This window comes from Lepidothrix coronata, unplaced genomic scaffold (genome assembly GCF_001604755.1).
Source record: "Lepidothrix coronata isolate B3197 unplaced genomic scaffold, Lepidothrix_coronata-1.0 Scaffold99, whole genome shotgun sequence".
Taxonomy (NCBI): domain Eukaryota; kingdom Metazoa; phylum Chordata; class Aves; order Passeriformes; family Pipridae; genus Lepidothrix; species Lepidothrix coronata.
In genome coordinates, this window is record NW_016690279.1 from 127,115 (window position 1) to 150,058 (window position 22,944).

General features: G+C 53.1%; 1 protein-coding gene across 2 annotated transcripts in view; it reads right to left on the bottom strand.

The window, feature by feature from the left end:
• The window catches only part of MNT (MAX network transcriptional repressor), a 34,367-nt gene extending 19,705 nt beyond the window's left edge, over positions 1–14,662 (bottom strand). The window contains exons 1-3 of one of the 2 annotated variants that reach the window (XM_017822668.1): positions 14,374–14,662; positions 2,231–2,792; positions 106–147 (exon numbers count right to left, since the gene is read on the bottom strand). In XM_017822668.1, the coding sequence (XP_017678157.1) occupies positions 106–147; positions 2,231–2,792; positions 14,374–14,452 (683 nt within the window). In that variant the 5' untranslated portion in view covers positions 14,453–14,662. Of the gene's footprint in view, positions 1–105; positions 148–2,230; positions 2,793–12,749; positions 12,823–14,373 lie in introns of those variants that run through there. The other variant, XM_017822669.1, reaches the window with a different exon arrangement.
• Positions 14,663–22,944: the final 8,282 nt, after the last annotated feature.

Here is a 22,944-nt window from a genome sequence, read left to right on the forward strand (position 1 = left end):
AACAAACAAAACCCCGCCAAAGCCAAACAAATATTGACAGACTATAGGCCAAAAAAAGAACGTGAATTACAATTAAAAAAACCAAACCCCTGGCTTTCTACGCACCTGTTCTTCTCCAATTTATTATGTACTTCCCTGGTCCCAACCCTGTAACCCAAACAGAACAAAGATCAGCTGTGTCAGGTTGAAAACTCCTGCATTGCACCTGTGCTTGCAGCAGTGTGTGTGTGCCAAGGAGATACAGGTCAAGATTCAAAAGCAACAGAGGTGTTCAGATATCACTGGTGTAACATTAGGCACATATATATTTCTGCCTATGCTGTTTCAAGATAAACTACATACTTTACACGTGCATTAGATGGACACATTGTGCATATAATGCACACAAGGTACAAACAGGTGTAACCTACACCTACGCTCCAGTGGGACAAGGTTTATGCAGTTTTAAATTCAAATGTACAATACTGGGCAAACACTTCCAACTGCTTCAGGTTTTTACTGTGCCTGAAACAAAGCTGAGGATAAACATGGAATGAAGCAATCCAGGAATCCTCCAGTCACCACTCAAGGAAGAACCAGAGTGAGCTTCTGGTTTTGGGGTTTGAGTTCATCCCCACCCTCCAAATCAGAGGAGTGTTTTTAGGAAAAGCTAAACAAATAAATGTTCTCAGTTTTTCAGCTACAGTGGTGTCTAGGTACATTAGTAGACGTGTAGATTTCAAGTATTTTCAATACACTGTGCAAAGTAATTATTTGCCTTTATCTGAAAATACAGGACATTGAGATAATCATAATCAATAAACTGTCAGGTATTTGAAAACAAACATTTGTCAGCATTTTCCCATGAAACATTTACAGGCTGAAAAAGACACCTTTTCTGTGCTTATGTCTAATGGAGTAGTTCTAGGGGGACACAGTGGTGAGCTGGGCTCCACACTGGGAGCACAGCCCTCCCAGCCTCCCAGAAGCAAAGCTCAGTGTGATGGCACAGGAGCAGTTTGTGGGTGCACCTGCAGCCACCCCCCTCAGACTCATTCTGCCCTGGTACCCCCGTGCCAGCAGAAACTGGCTCCACAGCCATCTGAACCCACACAAGGGCAGTGACAGCGTTGCTTGATCAAAGCATAGGCTGATGGACCTTTCCCACAGCTGTGTGTTTTACACACAGGCTCTCAAGATCCCAGTTTTCCACAGAGAAATCTCACTGGCGTTTTACCAAAGCCTTTATCTTCACAAACTCTTATCTGCATTACTTACATTGTTTCCTTCTATGCATTTTGGGATCTCTATATCCCAACGGACACAGTGAACCCTTTTTCTGTCCACTACACGTTACATCTCCTCCAGCCCCCCTGGGACTTGCACACCATCTCCAACACCACTGCCAGGAGTCACCCCCCTGCTGCAGAACAGTCCCAGGCCCAGGCAGCACAGCCCAGGAGGGAAGACTGAACAGATCCAGGTCACTTATCCTGCAGGAAAACTAAAGGGCCAAGGGAAACAGGTAAAACTGCTGCAAAGAAGGGAATGGTTTGTTCTCCCATTCCATAAGCAGTAATACCAGACGGTATTGGGATGCTGTGGTCTGGAAACAGCCACCTATGGAGAAGGCAGAGTCGCCACCAGCCAAAGTCCTTAGGAACAAGTCAGATAAACATTACCCTGGAACAACATCAGAGCCACAAGTCCTGTCTGAGGGTGAGGGCAGATTAAACAGCCTTCAGCCCCTTCCAGCTGCAGGATTCTGGGTGAGCAGGAGGCTCTCAGCACTTACAGCACTGAGAAACTGAAACAGCAGCTAAGATGATCCCTGTCCTGGGAATGACATCTCCCAGATCACATCCCAGTTTTCGACAAAGCTCCTGCAAGCAGCAGTGCCATGTGATTTCCCTGACCAGTACAAGCAGAGATCTTTTGTCAAACATAACACCAGATGCCACCTGAGATCAGACAGGCAGGGCTGGGACTTGCTTCCTAACACCGTTCTGGCTTGGAAAAAAAAGTCCTGGTACAGAATATTACAGTGTGGAGTCAGGGAGGAAAATAAAATCCCATCAAGTTGAAAAACCCTGCTCTCAGCAATCCAAACGGACATCAAATATCCACAGGTCTCGGTATTTCTGATCTGACAACGGTTTGCACAAGCAGGAGCTGCCCCAGAGTGATGCAGGTTTTGGTATCATCTTTGCCTGGTCCCTGCTGGACACCTCCACACACACAGTGCACTCACCCTCCAATTCTCTTCTTGAGCTCGATGGGTTTCAGGTCGTCTGCCGGGGCCAGCTTCAGGGCGCCGAGGGGCGCGGGCGCTGCCGGGTGCTGCAGGGGCTGGATGGGCTGTGGGACCACGTGGTGCTGGGAGATGGCCAGGACCGGCGCCGGGTAATGCTGGAGCTGCTTGGGGCTGCCCGACGGCGGGGTGGCAGCTTTCCCATCCGGCAGGTGTGGGCCCGGCGGCCTCTGGATCACCGGAGCCACCGACGAGGATTCCTTGGGGACACTGGGAGTGCTTACGAGGGGCTGGTGGCGTTGCACGAGCGGCGGGGACAGGGCGGTTTGGGCCGCTTGCTGGGGGGAACTGGTGACAACAGGGATGGGAATGACTGAGATGGGGGCTGCCAGGGGCGGGGGCGGCGGGGGCACCGGGGCCGGGGGGGAGACGGGCACCAGCAGTTCGCTTCGGGGCTCCTCCGGGGAGAGGGCACTGTTGGCCCGCGGCACACTGGCCTTGCTGGCCTTCTTCTGCTCCTGCTCCCTCTCCAGGCGGAGCTTCTCATGCTTCTCATTCTCCTCTGAAAGAGAAACACTCACAGTGAGCACTGGTGCTTCCCTGACCTTCCCCAGCTGCAGCCTTGAACCAACACAAGGCAGGCTCCTTAAATTAAAATACCCCATGCTTTGTACTACCCTGAGTAAATCCCAGCTCAATGGACACTGCACTGATACAAACCCGCCAGGGCACCTCTTTTACTGCTGTGGCTTTTATTCAAGCTCCTAAACTTGGCTTTGATGTGTGTACGTTCCTATATGTTTTTATAACACCATACAAAGTAAATGAAATCTGTGTGGCCTGACTAGCAAAATAAACCTCATCAAATGCGATCCGGGGCTCCGGCTTTAATTGCGTGAACATGGCACAAGGAAAATTTATTTATACAAGTCCTGTGGCGCCAGTGGCCCTGGCATCTAGACATCACACGGCCTTAATCAAATATCTCCAAACCCACTGTCCATGAGGCTCAGCAGATCCTGCTCCTGACAGCCGCAACTACAAGTGCTGCACCAACCTCTTCAAAGTAATACACAAATATTTGGAAAATAAACCCTTACTTCATCAAGGAAGGATCATACGGTTGGGTGTCCTCTCATATAGTTGCCAGTATCAAGAGGAAGCTCCAAGAAACATCCTAACAGAGCCTGTTCCCAGGAGAAGCTTGGGCTCAACTGAAACACTGAAGCTGGGGTGTATATTTAGGAAATTTGATAGAAGAGAGTGTATCCTGCAACCTGGAATTACCAGGTTATGTTCAACCTCGCAGTGATCTTCAAGAAGAAGCTGCACTGAACACAACAAGCAGAACAAGGGGAAAAGGGCCCCCCCAGGCACAGAGCTGCCCAGCCCTCACCACGCCTGAGGGGCCCTGCCACTGCTGGGATAATTTCTTACCTGCCTTTTAATTTTGAGGGGTGCTAGTGCAAAAGCTACAGAGAGAATAAAGGGAACAAAACTCTTATTCCTGATTCTGAATGCCCTTTGGTACGTGTAACTGCACAGTGACACTGCCCCAGATTCAGTCGACGTGATTTCCTGAAGTTCAGTTGCAGCAACAGCCCAAACACACCCCGCTCACCTCAGGAGCCCATGAGCAGGGTCAGGCACCCATCTGACTGGGTAAACACTGTCCAGCAACCACATGGGGAGAAACCACCCCTGGACTGAGCTCCAGCACCAGGGCTGCAGCCCCAGTCCTTGACCCCACAGCACTTGGAAAGGCACCCATGAAACTCCATGATCAGGAAGGATTTCACATCCATACACCACTGCTCCCAGGGTTGCCCGAGACTCAAATCCAAAGTTTTAATTCAACTCCTGCAGCACAAGTAGAGGTAAGTGAGCAAAAGATCTGACTGACTCCAAAAGAGGAGGCAGGATGTTTAAGCAGCAGCTGAGGCTGAAAGCAGCATTGCTCTGTATTTTCTCAAAATATTTCAGAATAATTATCAATATTTCCTTAAAGGAAGAAGCAAAACAGTGCAGAGTGGCAAAAACCCCAGCAGGAATCTCCTGATGTAAACACACATCTTAACTACCTACAATTTCTGAGTGGCTCAAATGAACAACATTAATAACCAATACAGAAAAGCCCTTTGTCTGCAGATCTTTTGCTCCACTTTGCTGCTGGTTCGCAGCCAGAGCCAACGCGCCGGCCCTGGCACAGGGCACACGAGGAAACCCAACCCTGGGGAGCTGCTGACTCACGGTGTTCCCTGCGCGTGTCCGGCCACGCTGCAGCTCCGGGGCAGCTCCGGGCACCCGGCTGGGCACGGGGAGAGCGGCGGGGACTGAGTGGCACCAGCGCTCCGGGCACACGCTGGACCGCAGACCACACAACTTCTACCCAGACTTCAAACTGCACTGGGACGGAGAGAAGGGAGCAGCAAGGGAGTCCATTAATGGGAAGCCCTGGCGGGATCTGGCGAGGGGAGTGGGACCTGCCTGGGCTGCACTGGCGGCTGGAGGTGACGCTGCCACAGCAGAGCAGAGGATCCAGCCAGGAGAGCCAAGGGCTGCGCTGGCAGCGCTGCCAGGCGGGAGCAGGAGTGGGCACAAAACTCCTACAACGGCAGCATCCCTTCCTCGGGGATGCAGGAGAACAGGGAGGCAAGGTTAAAGCACGCCTTACTGATCAGATATATTTATGTAAATGTCTCTGGAAGCAGGTGCAGCCCTCGGGCTGCTGACATGCTGCCAGCAAGGCCTTTGGTGTTGCAAATCTTGAGCTCCCTTGAGCTAAAGAGTTTATTTCAAGGATTTTTTTTAGCCAAAATCTGACACCAGTGAGCCCCTGTCCTTTTGTGTCTGACTCATCCACAGGCAGAAAAGATCCACACTGCCAACCCCTCCCCAGCAAGAGGACTGGAGGGTCCCTGAGTCACCTCTTAGGATAGAAACCCTTCTATTGGGTGATAAAATCCTGTCTCCTGCTCACTTTGTACTCACACCTTGCATACAAACCAAAGACACCCTTTGAAGGAAACCCCCTCAAGCTCTATGTTTTCCCATATGAAGGAAGTTCACCCACGTTCAGTCACAGGTACATGTCAGGGATGAGTGACCAGCACACCGTGTGCTCAGACACATGTGAGGTTCATTCCTTCCCGTGCAGCGCACTCAGCACAGCAACTCCTGCAGGCCCGGACACAGAAAGAAGCCAAGGCTCAGAGCATCCCCCTGGGTTACGAGGACAGCTGAACCCAAAGGTGCACCCCAAAATTACGCATGATTTCCACTCATTCTTGACACTCTTATCAAGGGGAATGAGGATGAGACAAACCAAGTGAGCGAACCAGCTCTGAGAACCCTGCAGGGGTCTGAACCACAGGCCAGGTACGAAGGGACCAGGAATCCCACCCTGCCCACACCACTCTGTCTGCCATCATGCCCTCGTGCTGAGAGCAGGGACTTCAGTTCCCTGGCCATGCCACCCAGACAGCGACAGCAACACCAGCAGCCATGGGACAGAACAGCAAATCCTGTCCTAGGAGGACACAGAAACAGGGTCAGCACTTCTGACCGGTGGCCTGGTGCTATTTTAAGGCCCTGATGGTCCAGGAATACACATTACCAAGGCACTCTTAACTTTGTTACCTAATAATCTGCTGCGTTTAAATATATCTCCTCCCTTTTGCCTGCCCTGGAAACACCACCCACCTGTCACAGCCAGGGCTGCAGACACAGAGAGCAGTGTGGGGCACAGCCACACGTGCCCCACGCCCCAGGGCACAGCCTGAGCCTCCTGGGGCAGTGCTGGAGGAGCAGGCCTTAAGGAATGTCAGTGCCCTTTTAATGCTCCTATTTTTCACTAGGGACACTATCAGTGCTCAGAATTTATCAGGGGTGTGTGCCTTTGCATAGCCAGTCATCCTACTTCTGTGCTCTGTGTGTGCTCAGTGGTCCCTCCCCAGCACATGGACATCCCTAACTCTGGAACAGGGAGCCAGTTCTGTGGTGTCATTTTCTGAATGGTCTGAACTGTTTTCCTGAACCATTCAATGCTTCTGGGAGCTTATTCAGCCCACCCTGAACAGCTACATCCCCAGAGAGGAGTGGCCTGGGTGTCACTGACACAGATCTGGAGCAGGGTCACCTGCAGCAGTCACCCCAGGTTCCTACCAGGAAAGTGCTGGGGACAGAAAGAATCTCCAGGTATTTCCTCCTCCCAGGGCCAGCCTGGAGGGGGACAGCCATGCCAAGAGGAAGGGCAGGCTGGAGCCTGAAGGTTGGTTTCTGTTTCTGCAGGTCCCTGGCTCTGCAGAGGAGAACCAGGAAAGGGAAGATAAGAACAGTCAGCAGAACTGGAGCTCAGCAAAGCTCAGCCTGAGCCAGGCAAGCTCTGAGTCATAGTGAATGCTGCTGACACCAGAGGCTGCAGCAACCAGCCACGGGTGCTTCCAGGCCCAGGAACATGCTGTAGGACTGAGACCCCTTTGAAATTGGGACCCCTTTCTCTGAGCCCCCCTGAATCCTGGATGACAACAGCACAACACAAGCCCCACTTTTCTCTACCATCTTTGCTAAAGTCTCACTGTTTGGTGTCCCTTTGCACCGCTGCTTCCCCACCAGTAACGTGGCAGACCCCACACAGTCCTGCTTCCCAAACCCCTCCAGGCCATGCCCACAGGGCCAGGTTGGCTGCCGGGCACCTGGTGACACTTCAAGCCTGACACCAAACCAAGCCTGATACCTCCTGGAATGCAGCAGGGAAAGACCCTCAAGAAATCTTGTAATTCATCTCCCAAGCCCCAAAGAGGAATCAACCATAACCAAATAAATACCTGGCAGACGTTTCTCACATTAACAGCTTTTCCAGTTCCTATGGATAATTTACATTGTGCTTTAATATGCTGTTCCAGCACTTAACTGAAACCCTGAATCAGCTCCAGAGAATCATTTTAGCTGCATTTTAGTTATAACTAACCCTTAGTGGACAAAAGAAAGAAATAAAGCGCCAGGATTTAGCTGCACTACAAAGGAAAAGAAACCAGATCAAAACTGCTAAAAACCCAAAACCATCATGGAGAGTCTTATCTGTACACAGACACCCCAGGGCCAGCAGGTCACCGAGGGGCCAAGCATGTCACGTGCTGTCGTGGCTGCAGCACCACACTTTGGTGGGCTGGAGGGATGCAAAATTCCTGTTAGGTACAACATATCTCCTGTCTGCAGGACTTGGGATGAAGTGCAGGAAAGCACTGGCTCTAACAGGTGGAGTGGGCCCGTGCTGACTCTGCTTCAGTGTCCAAGGAGCCTCCCCTGGGCAGCCAACCAGGTGAGCTGTCCTACACAAGATGGGCCTCGGTGCTTTTCCACTACGCCTTGGCATTCTTAAGAGACAGAGAGACAAGGTAATGTGCTCTGATAAGCATGTATTTGTCAGCTGAACAGCTTCTGTGTCACAGTTCAGAGCACAGTTCACTGATGACAGGCAGGATCCAGCCCACTCGCTCCCACACACATGAGGACACTGCTGCCCCTGCTTCTGGCCCAGAGACAGGGGGACACACTGCAGGGACAGAGAACAATGATGTGCCTTAATGGTACAGGTTGGAAAAGAACAGTAAACGTGAGCTGACTTAACAAATTCTATTATAAACAAACTATATACTCTTAAAACAGACCAAAAAGCCCACAGACGTGCCCTCAGAAGAAACTCTAAGACTCCACTTCATCCACTGCTGGCAAGTGCTCTGCAGGCTTTGAGTCAGCCAGCAAACACAGTGTGTGTGTTACACAGCCAGCAAGGGAGCACAGACAGGTGAAAGGCCTTCAGTGAGTGATGGCAAAACCAGACCTGGCAGTTAACAGCCAGCTGTCAGGTAAGTGTGTTTGCTCCAGGTAACACTCCTCAAACCTGAGAAGAGAACCAGGGCTCACTGCTGCACCTTCAACCCAGCGCTGTGCCAGGGGCTGTTTCCACAGGCTGCTCACACTAGCCAGCTCTCTTCACATGGAAATCCATGGAAGTGTGCAAATTACCCTTCAGGATCCTATCTCCATACTTGAAAAAGAGATAAGAATCAAGGGTATCTGCCCATCAAAGCCCATGCACAGGAGTCTCCTCCATCACCTGAATTGGCTACACCAGGGCAGTTATCCCTGCCATCCCCAAAATCATAGACATTGCTCTGTCACAGAGCAAGGCTCTTCCCGAAGTTAAACTCTAATTCTCAGTCTGCATGTCACTCTGGCACTGTTTTCCTCAGAGCAGCAGTCCAGAAGTAGATAAACTCCACACTGCTTGTTGGGAGGTGCTTTAACCTCCCCTGAAAGAAACCCAGGTGGGTGTGCTGCCTGCAGCAGCCAGTGGTGGCTAAGGACATGGCCACATACCCCTGGAGCCGCTTGGGACCCCGTGCACCCTGGGGAGACAGAAACCAGCAGCAGCCAAAAAGATGCATCCCAACATCACATTGACAAGACCTGTTGAGAGACACCAGTGGGGGACCTCACTGAGCACAGCACCGAGCCAGTGCCCAACCACAGACGCTGGGTGTGAGCAGGTTCTCTTCCTCACCCATCAGCATGAGGCAGGCGGCACCACAGCCAAAGGAAACCTTTCTGGTCACCACACACCTTGTTATCACTCCCAGGCAATTAAGAAGAGTGCCCAAATGGCAGTCTGTGAGAAGGAAAAGCCCATAACTGTGCTTGCTGCAGGGTCACTGCCCGTGCTCGCTCTGCCCGGGGAAGGAACGGTGTGAAGGAACTGCAGCACTGGGAGAGCAGCGAGCACAAGCTGAGCACTCACAGATGAGCATCTATGGGAAAAACCCTAAGAAAACAAATATTAGTTACTTGCAATTATAAAGAAATTTGTTTTTCCTAGATCACAAAACATTCTTGGATTAACCTAAAGTCAAAGAAATCAGCCACCCTGTAATTCAAGTCCAGTGTCTCTGGAGCTTGCACGTAACAGAGGAAGGACCCGGGGCTGTGGGTCTGTGCTGTGTAAATATGAGTTTACGTGCCTGGGAGCCACGTGCTTACAGCAAACAGCAGCAGCAGCATTGTGAAGCATGAACACAGGTGGGGACAAGAGTGCTTCAGCATCCTGACCCCCAAACCCACCAGAAATGCTGGTGTGTGGCCCCCACAGTGTGTGTCACTGTCTGCATCCCCATGGTGTTCACAGTATAGAAATGCATCACATCAGCTGTTCCCTTCACCTCCCCACAGCTGTTGGTTTGTTTCCCACAAATTAATGACATCCAAATAACGACATTACTGGTACCATCATTTACAGAACATTTGTCACCATGTAGGAGAATGGGTTTGCTGAGCACACACACACAGTACAGGTGAGGAGCCAAACCACTGCAGTTTCATTTCTGTTACATTTCTCTGCAAATCTACAGAAAATTCGTCCAGTTGTAAGAAACTCTCCAAATCACACAGGCCCAGCAGGAAGCATCCAGCAAACCCCAGCACACACACGGGATCACACTAGGGTGTGCAATGACCACACAAGAGAAAGAGCCTCAAAACCTACTATTTTAAGTCAGTCAATGTTTATGTTGTAGAAGTGTCGGGTGAGGATTCTATAGATGTATATGGGCAGCTGTGTCACTACAAAGCAAACCATTCCCCCTAACCCAGCCTGTCACCTGCATTTTTCCTCCCAGCTTATTGGAAGACAACAACCAACCACTTGTGCTGTATCCTTCCAATTCCAGCAAGTGTTTCAGCAAGGTCTGAACCCAGCTGCAACACCGAGTGGTTCAGCTCGAGGACCCCACGGCACCCAAGTCCCTTTCACCCTGAGGCCCCACATCATGATTCCCTTGGGAGCTGTCACTCTCATGGGTACAGCTCAAGCTGATGTACCCAACTCTGCTTTTTTCAGAAACTTGAGATGATGTTTTCTGAAATACTTATACATATAATACATAATATTCAATAGGCTTTCGGGTAAACATCTTGTAAATGCAGTTTGAACCACGCTCTAGGATTCCCTGGGCCAGGAGCAGTGACACAGGGTGGGCTCCACACCAAGAACCACCTGGGTCTCCCTGCTGTGGGTCAGGGTGGTCTGCGACAGGTTTCACCCCAGAAAACCCTATCATTGTCACAAACAGTTCCCCGAAGCAATAACTCCCTCAGAAAGCTGAGACAACTTGCTCTGGTTATAAATTAAGAAAAGCAAAGCTTACATGGTTTAATTTTCCACTGGTGGAAGAGGCTGAAGGGGCAGGAGAAGCCACGCTGGTCCCTGCCGGGACACGGCCCAGAGGCAGCGGTGACGGGCGGGGAACGGGACGTCACCACTCAGACGTGTGTGTGCTCACGGGAACCAGCCCATGGTGCTGCACCAGCACCCCACTACCATGGCAAGGGCTTGAGCTCTCCCACCAGCTGCACCTCAAAGCTGGAGATGATCCAGGCTGCACCCCAGTAACCATCAACCACAAAAAGATTGACAAAGCAGCAATGAAAGCTGCCAGCCTGACCCAAGTACAAGGAGAATGTGAAGATCCAAATGCTGTTTGCTTTCAAGGAATCCTTCTTCATCTCCTCTCCTCAAAAGCTCTCCCTCTCAGTCCCACACTGCACAGAGCAGTCTCCACCAGCTCTGTCTGGCTGGAGGTGGCCCTGGTGCTCCCCGCAGGTGGGATGAGCTGTGCCTCACACCCCATGTTTTCCTGAGCAGGTCCTGCAGTGCTCCACATGACAGGGATCCCCAGAGAGGGGACCTGCCATACCTTGACCACCTTCCCTCCCTGAGACATTCTGCTCTCCTTTCCTCCACAGCCTTTCTAGTTTTCCTTCTATCAGTTTGTTTTTCATAAGGATGGGATGATGAGTGTCTGGCTGATTGGGAGACATTTCCCACCTTTATTCCCAGGTATGGAAAACCAAAAGTGTAGGTATTATGGGTGTGATACCCCCAGCAACCTTAGATCAGCTCAGGTTTACATCATTTAATGCTGTTCCCAACATGCACTGATTTTCAGGCCAGACTGGACCCCTGGAGTTCTGCAGGGTAACTGGGGGTGCAATGCAGACCATAACACTTCTCAGAACACAGATTTGAAGGGGCAGGAGAGGAAGAAGGCAAGGGAAGGAAGCCAACCCTGAACACTTCGTTGCTTCCCAGTCTTTCCCAGCTACTCCTCTGCTTGTGCTCTCCCCTGACATCTTCCTGCCACCCAAAGGTCACACGCCGGGCTCCTCCCTCCCGTGCCACACATCTTCCTGGTGCTCTGACTTCCCTGATGTGGCCACGTTTGCACTGATGCTGCTACTCCTGCAGCCGGCTCAGGCCTGACACGTCTGCGCAGCAGGCACGGGGCCTGTGCCCCCCAGCAGTGCCCGAGAGAGCCATGCCAGGCTCCACACGCTCACCCTGGCAGCTCCTGCCTGCAGCAGGCTCTGGTGTAACACCACATCCTTACCCATCCCTGTGAGCTTCTCCTGGAGCTGGGAAACCTGCATGATGTCTTTTCCTTGGAGTGTTGCCTCGCCCATGTCCCACTCAGCAAATATTCTTGCCTCAGAGGTTGCCCAGCACGATGAGCCAGGTCCCTCCTGCTCCTCTGTATCCCAGACCCTCACTTGTGCACCCACTCACAGGATGTTCCCACAGTGCAGGGCAGCCGGATCGCAGTGGGAATCTCTCCGGCAGCAGGAGCCACCACTCACGGCCCTGCAGCGCACGAACCCCGGGCACAGCCACCCGGTGTGAGCCCGGAGGTGGTACCAGCACGGGGCTGGCAGGGCCGAGGGGGCTGTCCCGGGCCGGGGGCAGCGCCAGAGCTGTCACCGCCCGGCGGGGAGCGCGGCCCCAAATCCCGGGGTTTGTTCCGGGCTCGGGAATCCTGCCGGCCCTGCGCGGCCCCGTATCCCCCGTCTGCTGCGTGACTCATCACCGACACAATGGGCGGCGGCGGCGGCACAAAGCGCCGCTCCCGCAGGTCCACCCGAGTCCCCGCGCCGGGGCCGCCGCGGGAGCGCGGCCGGGGCTGTTCTCCTGCAGCCACGCGCGGGCGGCGGCCCCCGGGGCACGGCCGCGGCTCCCGGAGAGCCCGGGACCGCCGAGCCGACGGAGCGGTGCGGGGGTTCCCCCGTCCCGTCCCGGGGTCCCGGGCGGGTCCCGCAGCCCCGGGGGGGCGGCGCGGGGCGGGGCCGCGCGCACGTGGTGGGGGGCGGGGCCTGGCGCGTCACGGCCCCGCCCCCCCGCCGGCCGGGGACACGCAGCGCGCGGGGCGGGGGCGGCGGCGCCCCCGGCGGGAGCGGGGCCGGTCGGGGCCGCCCCCCCGCGCGGAGCCCCCGAAGGGCCGCGCCGCCCCCGAGCCCCCCGTGCCCTGTCACTGCCCCGCCCGCCCCGGGCTTCCCCCGCCGCCGCCGCCCCGGCCGGGCCCCGCCGGCAGCGCAAAGCCCGCGCCGGTGTCCCCCCGCCCCGGTACCCGCGCCCGTGCCGGCCCGGCCGGCCGGGGCTGTCAGGCGCGGCCCCGCGCGGGCGGCCCCTCACCACGTGCGGTCTGCTGCTGCTGCGCTTGCCACTCCAGGAACCGCGCCGCCTCCAGCAGCGTCTCGATGCTCATGGCGCGGGCCCGGCCGCCACCGCCGCCGCCGCCGCCCGGAGCGCGGGCCCGCCCCGCCCGCTCGCCCCGGGCTCGCCCCGCCGGCCGCAGCGCTGGCGACAAGATGGCGGGTGGCAACAGAAACACAACAGGCGGGCGCTGGCGCGGCCCCGCTACTACGCGGCGGGCGGCGCCAAGACGTGGAGCGGAGCGCGGGGCGCCGCCCGGACGGGACGGGGCGGGCCGCGACGCGGCGGCCGGCCCAGCCCGGGGCGCGCGGGGGCGGCCCCTCGGCTCCGCCGGCGGCGCGGGGCGGGCGCGGCCCCGGGCGGCCCCGGAGCGTACGCGAGGCGCGGGGCGCGGCGGGCGCCGGCCCGATCCGGCGGCGGCGCGATCCGGGCGCCGCGTTTTGCGGGCGGCGCTCCCCCCGCAGTGCGCTCGCGGCCCGGGCCGCGCTGTCAGCGCGCGCGAGCCAATGGGCGCGCAGCACAACACGCGTGCTGCCCTCCACATGGGCGCCCCGCGCCGCCGCGCGCCTTAAAGGGGCCGCGCCCGCCGCGCCCGCCCCGCGCACGTGCGGGCCCCGCACCCGCCGCGCCCGCCCCGCGCGCCCCCGGCCGGGACAAATAACGGCGCTGCGTTAAACGCCCGTCCCTTGTGGAGCGGCCCGTGCGAGAGCTGTGCCCCGCCCGGCACAGCGCTCGCATCCCCGCGGGAGGGGCTCGGACCGGCTCTGCCCCCGCAGGGCTCCCGAGTTCTGTCCCGTTCCTGCAGAACCGTCCCGAGCTGCCCCGAGTCACAGGCTGTGGCTGCGTGTGACTGGGAGCTCTGGCGTGTCCTGTGCCGCACCTGGGGGGCGGCTGCACGGGAGGGAACGGCCAAGCCCTTTCTGTGGATAAAGGCGAGGAAAGAAGGGAGCACGTTGGGAAAGGTCAGCGCCGCTCCTTTGGAAACACCTTCCAGTGCAGCACTTATGCGTAACTTGAGCAACGTTTTCCTTTGTACAGCCCCTTTGTCATTAGCGTGCAAAACTAAATTGAACTTCAATTATCCACACAGAAATTTTCCATTCCAAGTATCTGTCTCTGATTGACTTCAAGACACTGAAGTAAAGGGAAAGAAACTGATTAGAAAAACCAGTTCTTCTCGTGGAAGGAATGGGATTGAAAAAAAACAATTTTCATGTGAGAATTTTTTTCTACTTAAAAACATTAAGGAATTCACAACCCAAAAACTACCCTGAGGAATGGCCTTGGAAGGTGACAAACCCAAACCCTCATGAGCTGGGCCGTACTGGCTTGTGGAGCTTGGGGCTGACTCTAAAGTGCTCCTGTTCCCCAGTCAGGGTGATATCTGGTCCTTGCTCAGCGTGTGGCTGGTGGCCTCACGTACTGCACACTCATCAGATCCTCCTCCACACATGGAAGGAGTCATTTCCTCCTGGGCTTTGCCATGAACTCATTCCTGTGTTATCTGAATTCCTCACCACATAATGAGGGTACCATCACCATGCATGAGCAGAAGAGGTAGATAAGATGTAGATGTGGATAAAGCCTGGCCACAGTAACTCACCTGGTACCTTCAGGCAGGAGTAGCTCATGGAGGGACGAGCTTCATTTCTCACGGAATTTCTCAGCTGCTTTCCACTCATCCATCTTCTCTGCAAACCACCTCACTCATTCCTCCCTGCAATGAATGAAGAAGTTTTAGCACCAGGAATGGCTTCCACCAGCCAGCCCGGTTCCCCGGAGCACTGCCCGGGCTGTGTGCTGAGCTCAGCCTGTGGAACAGCACCGTGGGCACCATGAATCACACAATGCACGTGGCCTTAGGGAGCTCAGACAGCTCTTTGGGGCAGACCAAACCTGACATCTCACAAGTTCTTCCCTTTGTAACCTGGATGTGTTCAGGTATAATTTGCATGTGTTGTGTTGTGTGTGTGTGTATATGTTACATCCAAAAATCATGCTTGTCTGATCCCAGCAGAGGAGGCAAGGATGGCTCAGCACCTGGCAAACACAGCTGGAGAGCAGCAGCAGAGCCCCTGTGCTGGCTGTGCTGTGCCTGCTGCAGGACTGTCACTCTGCAGGGCTTACACTGGGCAACTGGCACTTCAAAAGGCAGGACATCCCCACAACAAGGTGATGTGATGCGTGGCTGGGGGAGATCACCTTCCAGCCAGGTACAGTGACATTTGCAGTGCTTATCTGATCACAGAACCACAGACCTACAGAATCACAGAACCACAGAATATCCTGAGCTGGAAGGGACCCACAAGGGTCATGGAGTCCATGCCTTAGCCCTGCAGTGCCTGAGAGTATCATCCAAATGCTTCTTGAACTCTGTCAGTGCTGTGACCACTGCCCTGGGGAGCCTGTTCGTTCCTTCTCCAACCACCTCTCTCTGTGTGTAATCCTACAAACCACTTGGGCTTACTGTGCTCTCCAGAGGGACTCAGACTGAAGAAGGAATTGCTATTCTGCCATCAAACCTGCTGTACAAACTGCACTGCTTACCACGGGACCTGCCCGGGACATTACAACCCAGCAGAGACCTCCTGGCTCTGTGCCCCTGCAGGGACCACAGACTCTCGGGTTTTAGTGGGTGAGACAAAACAACAGAAAGAAAAAAGGAGTCACTAGAGGAGTATATGGGCCATACAAGAGGCAGTGCTCTAATGGAGGGTACAAACGTTTTCAGGTACATTTGAATAGCTTAGTCCTGTACTGGGTTAACGCTTCAGCAGGAGGCAAAACATTCCTTTTCCTGCCTGCTTGCATCTTTTGCAACACTCTAATCTCCAAGGAGAGTTGCTTGTTTTGAAACCTTGAGCTCTGTGGGCTCTCAACTGCTAAGCTGGCTTCTGGCTTTGGCAGCTCAAAGTATAAATCAGTGCCATTAAACATTCATATCAGACTGATATTTCCTGATTAAATTTATTTATTGCAAGTTTTTGGACCTGGCCAATGCAGCAGCTTGGGTACACATCCAAAATCCATCAACTGTGTATTCATCTACCTCTGTAGGATTACATGGAGAGGTTTTTGCTGAATCATTTGACCCTGTTACTGGGGACAGCGATAAACCAGAACACTTAGATTGCCTGGGTTGACTTCGTGAACATTTTAGGGACAGCGTTTAAAACTTTGCATACGTGCCAGAAGTACCAAGAGGTCCAATTTCTATCCTGTTAAGCCCACACGAGGGAAGAGCAGGCACTGGGCTACCTCCACAACCCTGGCAGACACAGCCCTCAGGGGCTGGGGGCACCGAGGGGCAGAAGGGCTGGCTCTGAAGTGAGAGCTGTCTTTCCCCTCAGGCCGCCCAGCCTCGGGGACTCTGCTCAGGGTTACACTGCTCTTCCTCACCTGGGCTACTCCTGACAACAACCCACAGGCAGGAGTCGCTTCCCAGGGAGAGCAGGCTCCTGTGGCTCCTGAGCAGATGGCACTGCAGGTGGCACTCTGGTGGCACTGCTGGAGCTGCCCATGTCCAGCACTGTGCTGGGGGGCCAGGAGCCTCTTCAGTTTCCATCTGTGGTTCTAAAACTTTCAGTCAGATCCTGACTAATGTTTTTTTCATCTTTTCTAAAGATTAGATGTAACTTATAAGAATTCATACCTTTTGTCTCCTCACGAGCATATATAGGTTGAGAGGTGAGTCTTTTTACCTGTTTTGAGGAAATGCCAAGGGCATTTTATCTTCTTATCTGTGTATTATTTCCTGTTTAGTCAGTCCTTTAGATGGCATTGGATGATACTCAGATGGTACAGATATTGATCTCTACTATTTTGTGGCTGTAGTTGAGCCCAAAGGAAATCCCTCTGAAACACTCTGAGCAGTGAATTTGGATAGTACCTTAGTCACAGAGCTGGGCTGTTGTACTCAGTAAATACCTTTCTTTGTTTTCAGGGTTATTGATGGCATTTTATAAAGTTTGAATGGGCTTAGATTTATTTATATAAAATGATGATGATGATATTCATATATAGACAGTGCAGGAAAAACCAGCAGTGGTTATGGCACTCATCATCTTTCCTTATATCTGCCCTTCTCCCCCCAAAAAACAGACAAGATTTGAAAGGAGATGAAAATTGCCATTTGAGGATGACCCTGTCTTACAATGCCCCAAGGATCACCTAATATCCTACACATATCCTATAATAGGGACATGATGGATGTTTAAGCAAAACCCACTTCAGCTGTGCAGATGTGAAAGAATATCTGCAATAGTGCTGGAGACCTGACAATCCCTTCCTGCTCTCCTGCTTGTTTCCTTTCCGGCTGTGCAGCAAACAGCTCCTCCGTGCTCCAACCATCCTCGGGATTTCTGCGGCCCTCGACCGGCAGTGGGTTCAGCTTTCTGACAATATTCATCTCTGTGACTTTTCCCCAGCTCAGAAATGACTCTCATTCACTTCCTGCCTTTAGGTCACAAAGTCCCTGTGAACCAGGGATCCCCACCAGCGCTGGCGGCCGTGCGGGGACTGAGCTCTGTGTTCTGTACCCCGGATCAGAAACTCCCAGTATCCGTCTGCCCCAGTTGGGCTCCACGACTCGGCTTCCAGCACATGGGAATTTTGCACTTCCCCTACTCTGAATAAACAACTTTTCATTTCAGGCCACTGAATAATCCATCTGGCGTTGCTGGAATACGTGACTGCCTAAATTTGTATCTCCTGCTTAAATGCTTTGTTGCTCAGGGCCTAAATTATGACTGAATGTAAATGATTAAATGAGTGTTAATTTTCCCTTTTCAAGCTTCACACCAAATAAGAAATCCCCCCAACTGTGCTAACATGAAAGCGGGAGTTTATCTCAATATTTTCATTTTGAAATTCAAGTACTGAATGCAGAAAAACCCACAAGGGTGAAAATAATTAGTGCTGTTTCCTACTGAACTATTCTGACTTTCTCTGTAATCCTTTTATTTAGGGTTTTAATGATGAAGAAATTCTTATTGTAAATATTTAATCATGGAGAGTGGTTAAGCAGGACGTGTGTGATGAATGGGTCCCACAGATGTGCTGATATGGCTGAAAACTCCCATTTCTCTGCAGCAGCACCTGACACCCACCCTCGGGCAGCGCCGGGAATGCCGACACTGGAATCACAAGGCCTCTAACTCTCCAGATTCCTCCTGGTTTTACCCACTAATCCCTGTACTGGTCCAGTAACTTTCAGCATGACATAAGGACAGTTTTTATTATGCCAATAATTCATAATTCATTATATTTCTACTAGGAGGGCACATGCTGCTACAGACGAGCCTTAGAGAGATGGGCCCAGGGAACGTGACTGAAGAGCTCTCCTGGGATTCCCAAACGCTTGTTGGGCTCCTGGGGCTCACACCTCGGGCTGGCTTTTCAGGGCACGCTGCTGAATCCTGTGGTCTTCACGTGTGCAACCCAAGCATGTGCTCAGGTCCGGGTCTGAGTTCTGGATGGGGCCCATGTGGAAGTGCCAGGCGGTATCAGCCGTGCTGGTCTCTCAGCAGGTAAGAACCTGACCCTGTGTTGTTTGCAACGGTGCAGGGAACCTCTGTGCCACGGGAATGGACTGCAGTGAACTGCAGAACGTGCTGCTGGAACTGCTGAGGAACAGGGGGAGGGAAAGGTCCATCCAAAGTCCATAGGCTGCATGCTGAGATCTCCCGGGTTTGGAGCAATGGCTGACCCAGACATGAACACTGAACACATCATCCCAGCCTGCTGCAAATGATGGTCTGTGAAAAAAACATCTGCTCGGAACGAGAGAATTTAATCCACAAAATACGCAGAGAAACCCGAGTCTTGTCCGCGGAGAACTGGATTGGCCTCTGCGTGGCTTCGAGTCACCCTTTACCTGCACTAAAACCCGTGCCAAGTGATGAACCCTGGACACGACAGCTGCCGAGCGCTCTGATCCGAGCGTGCTCTGCTGCGCAGACGAACCCTCGGGATCGCTCTGTTCCCCCGCCCGCGGGTCGGTGTTTGGGGTCGGTGCTCGGGGTCTGTGTTCGGGGTCTGTGTCCGGGGTCTGTGTCCGGGGTCGGTGTTCGGGGTCGGTGTCCGGGGTCGGTGTTTGGGGTCGGTGCTCGGGGTCTGTGTTCGGGGTCTGTGTCCGGGGTCGGTGTTCGGGGGCGCCCCTCGCCCCTCGCCCCGGGGCCGCCGAGCCCGGCAGGTCCGGCAGCCGCCGGCAGAGGGGGCTCCGCGCCGCCGCATCCCGGCCCCGATCCCGCAGCGATCCCGCAGCGATCCCGCAGCAGTCCCGGCAGCAGCGGCACAGCTGGAGTGCACAAACCGCGTGGGGTGTTTGCGGACCTTCCCAAAACGCCGGTATTAAACTCGCAGCCCAACCAAAACAGAACATGCTGGAGAAACAGCCAAGTTAAGGATGTGAGAGTTTGGATGGGTGAACCTCATCCACCTGGACCATGGAGAGGGATGCGCAATGTAAAACAGGCCTGGATTTTCTAAGCTAGACACCCACACACAGAGCTGGTGCTGCTGCTGGACAGGATGCCCTGTGGTTCCCCTCAGTGAAGAGGCTGACCTCGCTCGAGGCCCTGCGCTGCAGAACTGTGGCCGCAGCCTGGCCCTGCCATCCCTGCCCGGGATCCCTGTCTCCATCTCTGTGCACCCAAGGGCAAGCAGGGCTGCTGGGGGCAGGGTGCAAAGCACCACGAGCAGCCATCCATCCCCAGCCCTGAGCAATCCCTGCCAAAAACCCCTCTGCAAACATCAGCCTCAGACATGGGGTCAATACCTGACTGTGTGAGGATAATGCACTGCCTTGATGAAGGCACGGAGCAGTTTGGTACCAGCATGGTGTGATTCCAGTTCCTGAGGGGTTTCATACAGAGGATCAACCATTTGATGGATGGAGGCTGGTGTATTTAGGGGAGATTATTACAGGGCTATTACAATTACAGTGGCATTTGGACTTGTCTGGAGCAGTGTTCCTCAGCTGTCAGGCTGCTCTCTGGGGTAGCTGCGACCTCTGAGGAACTGAGCTACAGAAAATGGGAGAAAAATATTTGCTGCTCCCTGCAAGTTCATTCAAATTGAGGACTCAGCAAAAGAACACTTAATAGATGTTTCTTGCCTTTGATGAGTTAACCAAAGCTGACCCAGCTCAAGAGGAAAATTGACGCATTCCACTCTGTTTGCTACAGTCAGTAAAGATGCAGAATATTAAAAATAAAATGAAGTTGTTAGAGAAATTACAAACCTATCATCAACATCTGAACAAGACTTAAATTCACACAAGAGTGTATTAAGCTCTTCAGAGGTGGAGTATCTGCACAAGGACAGTGCAAACACCAGCTAAATAACTTCTGTGCCAACATGCTCTTTTATTTTTAAATGTATTCTACAATACACGGGTGACAATAGGTGTTTGGATGGCACAAGCCAATTCAATTTGACAAAAGTTCTGAAAAAGGGTTTTATTTAGATTTATGATAAACAGCTGCATGGTTCATAAAAAGACAATTTTCCCTTTCTTTCTCTGTGTACTCATGCTTGTATCGAACATTTCTATATCATAATATATGGTCATGTTAAAATGGAAGGATAGCAAAAGCTGGTTTTAAGGAACAGCAGCTCTACAATAAAGCTTTGTGCTTACAGTGGGATAGCACTACTGGACACTATAAAATAAAACCTCAATAACAAAACAATGTTAGAATCAATCCCCTTTTTTTAAAGCAGACACTGAAAAGTAAGAGAGTTGGAAGTTTGGCTATATCCTACCACTGCCATTGTCTGGGTCTGCTCTAGGAAGGGCCAGAGCCATCAAACAGCCACAGTCTGGGTTAGAAGGCAATGTGCATATAAATTATTCAGCACTCTCAAATCTAAAAATCAATGCTCTACGCCACGTAATCCAGCTTAATGTAACAGCCAGAAAACCCATTTATGAGTAATTTCAGATTAGGTTTTACCACAAACCTCAAGGACTGAATAGCAACAGGGAACAAGAGGCAGGAGCCTTGGCCCCCTCACGTTACCACACGTACCCACACACCGTTCTGTGGGTGACAAGCTGGGGTGACAGCGGGCCCTGTGCCTCAGAGCTGGCTGCTCTGACCTTTATTAATTAATTAACTAATGAGGAGCTCTACATCAAATGCTGACAAAGGTTTTTATTCCATTCTTACTCCCTGGAGCAGCAGCACTGTTGCTGCTGGGGCCCTCCCACACCTCTCAGTGGTGCAGGGCCCGGGGTCTCACTGGTGGCTGCAGCCCCGTGACCGACGGACGTGCGGCACAAACACAGACACGGAGAGTAAATTCATCTGCATTCCCTCCAGCACCACACGCTATCAGGGCTTCAATAATTAATACTCTGGCTTATGATGTACCTTTCACCCCAGGATCTCAAAGCACTCTGCAGTGTGTAGGGATGGATTTTTATATTGCTGGAGTAAATAGGGTAGAGAAAGATTAACTGATTGACCAAGGTCATGCTGCGTTAACGTTTTATTTCTGCCCTAGCGTTTAACTGGATAGCTGCTGTGACCTTGGAAAGCTGGAAGAAAGCTGCATTTTAAAGCTAACAATGTAAGGATAATCTCCCCTAAAGTGTACCATATGTTTGTGATTAGGCAAAAGAAAAAGCTTCAGAAGAATTGCTGGTCGTGCGAGTGCTTGCAGTGTTCTCCAGGGTATAATAGCTGGAATTTTCAGCGGAGCCTGAGAGAAGTGGTTACAAAGCTCCCCCTTCATTTTAAGGAGAAATGGTTACTCAGCATCCCTGAGCTCTGCTGGAAAATCGAGCTTGCTTATCCAGGAAAGTTTCCCAATTAGAAAAGCTGGGGTGATGAGGTGAGACCATGGAAGGCCTGTACATGCTGCCCTGTTCCCATGGAAGGTTTGATACGGGGAGCTCAAGATGCCACCATGAAACCATAAATGAAATATTTTAGCAATGGACACTGGTCTGCAAGGATGTAGAGCTGTTAAAGCAAGGCTGACAATCGAATAAGTCAAAATGGACTAGTAGATTAAAAAGAATAGGCTGATCACTACAAAGGTGCTCAGGATCAAATGTGTTCTGCCCTGCCTGACTCTGGGCTCTGCACATGAGTCCACTCCTCCCGCTGAGCTGTGTCCCCTCCAGCTGATTCCCCCCACAAAAACTGCCCTCAGACACGGCTGCTTTGGGCCTCTCTGATCATTTTGTGCCATCAGCACTCACAAGCTCAGCCGGGGTGTGTGCTCCAGCCACCCTGTGGCACAGGCCTGTGCCAGGAGCCCCCATGCTGCCCTCCTGCACAGCCCGTGCTGCCACCAGCGCCAGCCCGGCCGTCCCAGGGTGTCAGCTGGGCTGGCGGCCTCTTGTGACACAGAGAAACTCCACTCGTTGCCAAGGATTCCTCAAGGGGATGAGGATGTTGTCACGTTCAACTGTCTTGTCTTGTGGCCCTAAACTGATGCTGCAAAGCCACACCAGCCACAAATCCCGACCAGAAGCCCTCAGATGAGAGCTCTGGGCTGCAGGAAAGGAGCCACTTGACTTGGCAGGGAAAGAAAACAAATCTTTTTTCTCCACGGCTCCCCCAGAAGTGAGTCAGTAGGCCTGACGAACAGAAAACACAAGTTGCCATAGAAACTCACATGCCTTCCACCAGGCAGAGAAAAAAATGTAGGCCAATATTTCTGCTTAGCTGGCTCCTGCTCTGGCTGCTGCTGCCCACTGCGTCCCAGGGCTCCATCAGCAACTTGCCCCCAGTTGTGACAGGCCCTTGCCCCACTGTGCCCTGGCACACATGGACACATGGGCACGCGCAGGGACAGGGACACCGCAGTCACTGAACCAGCACCAGGCTGTTGTTGGGGAACCCTGGACAAGGAGCCCACTGACCACAGCAGTGATGGGAAGAGCCCCTGGCATGGCAGCCCAAACCCGCCATGAGCAGCACCTTCCCTGGCCTTCTGCTGGCAGGGAGGGCTGGAAGAAGAGTGGGAGTAATGGCTTTGAAATGGAATGTTTGTGCTGGATTGTTGCAGTCACTTTTGATTTAAATAAATGCCTGTTTCTCCTCTGCAGAACAAGGGTGAGCCCCTGGCAGGGTGTAAACGTGCGTGGGTCACCCATGTGGGCAGTGCCCTCGGGATGCTCCCAGAGCAGCAGTTAGGGATGCGTGCGATCACCACT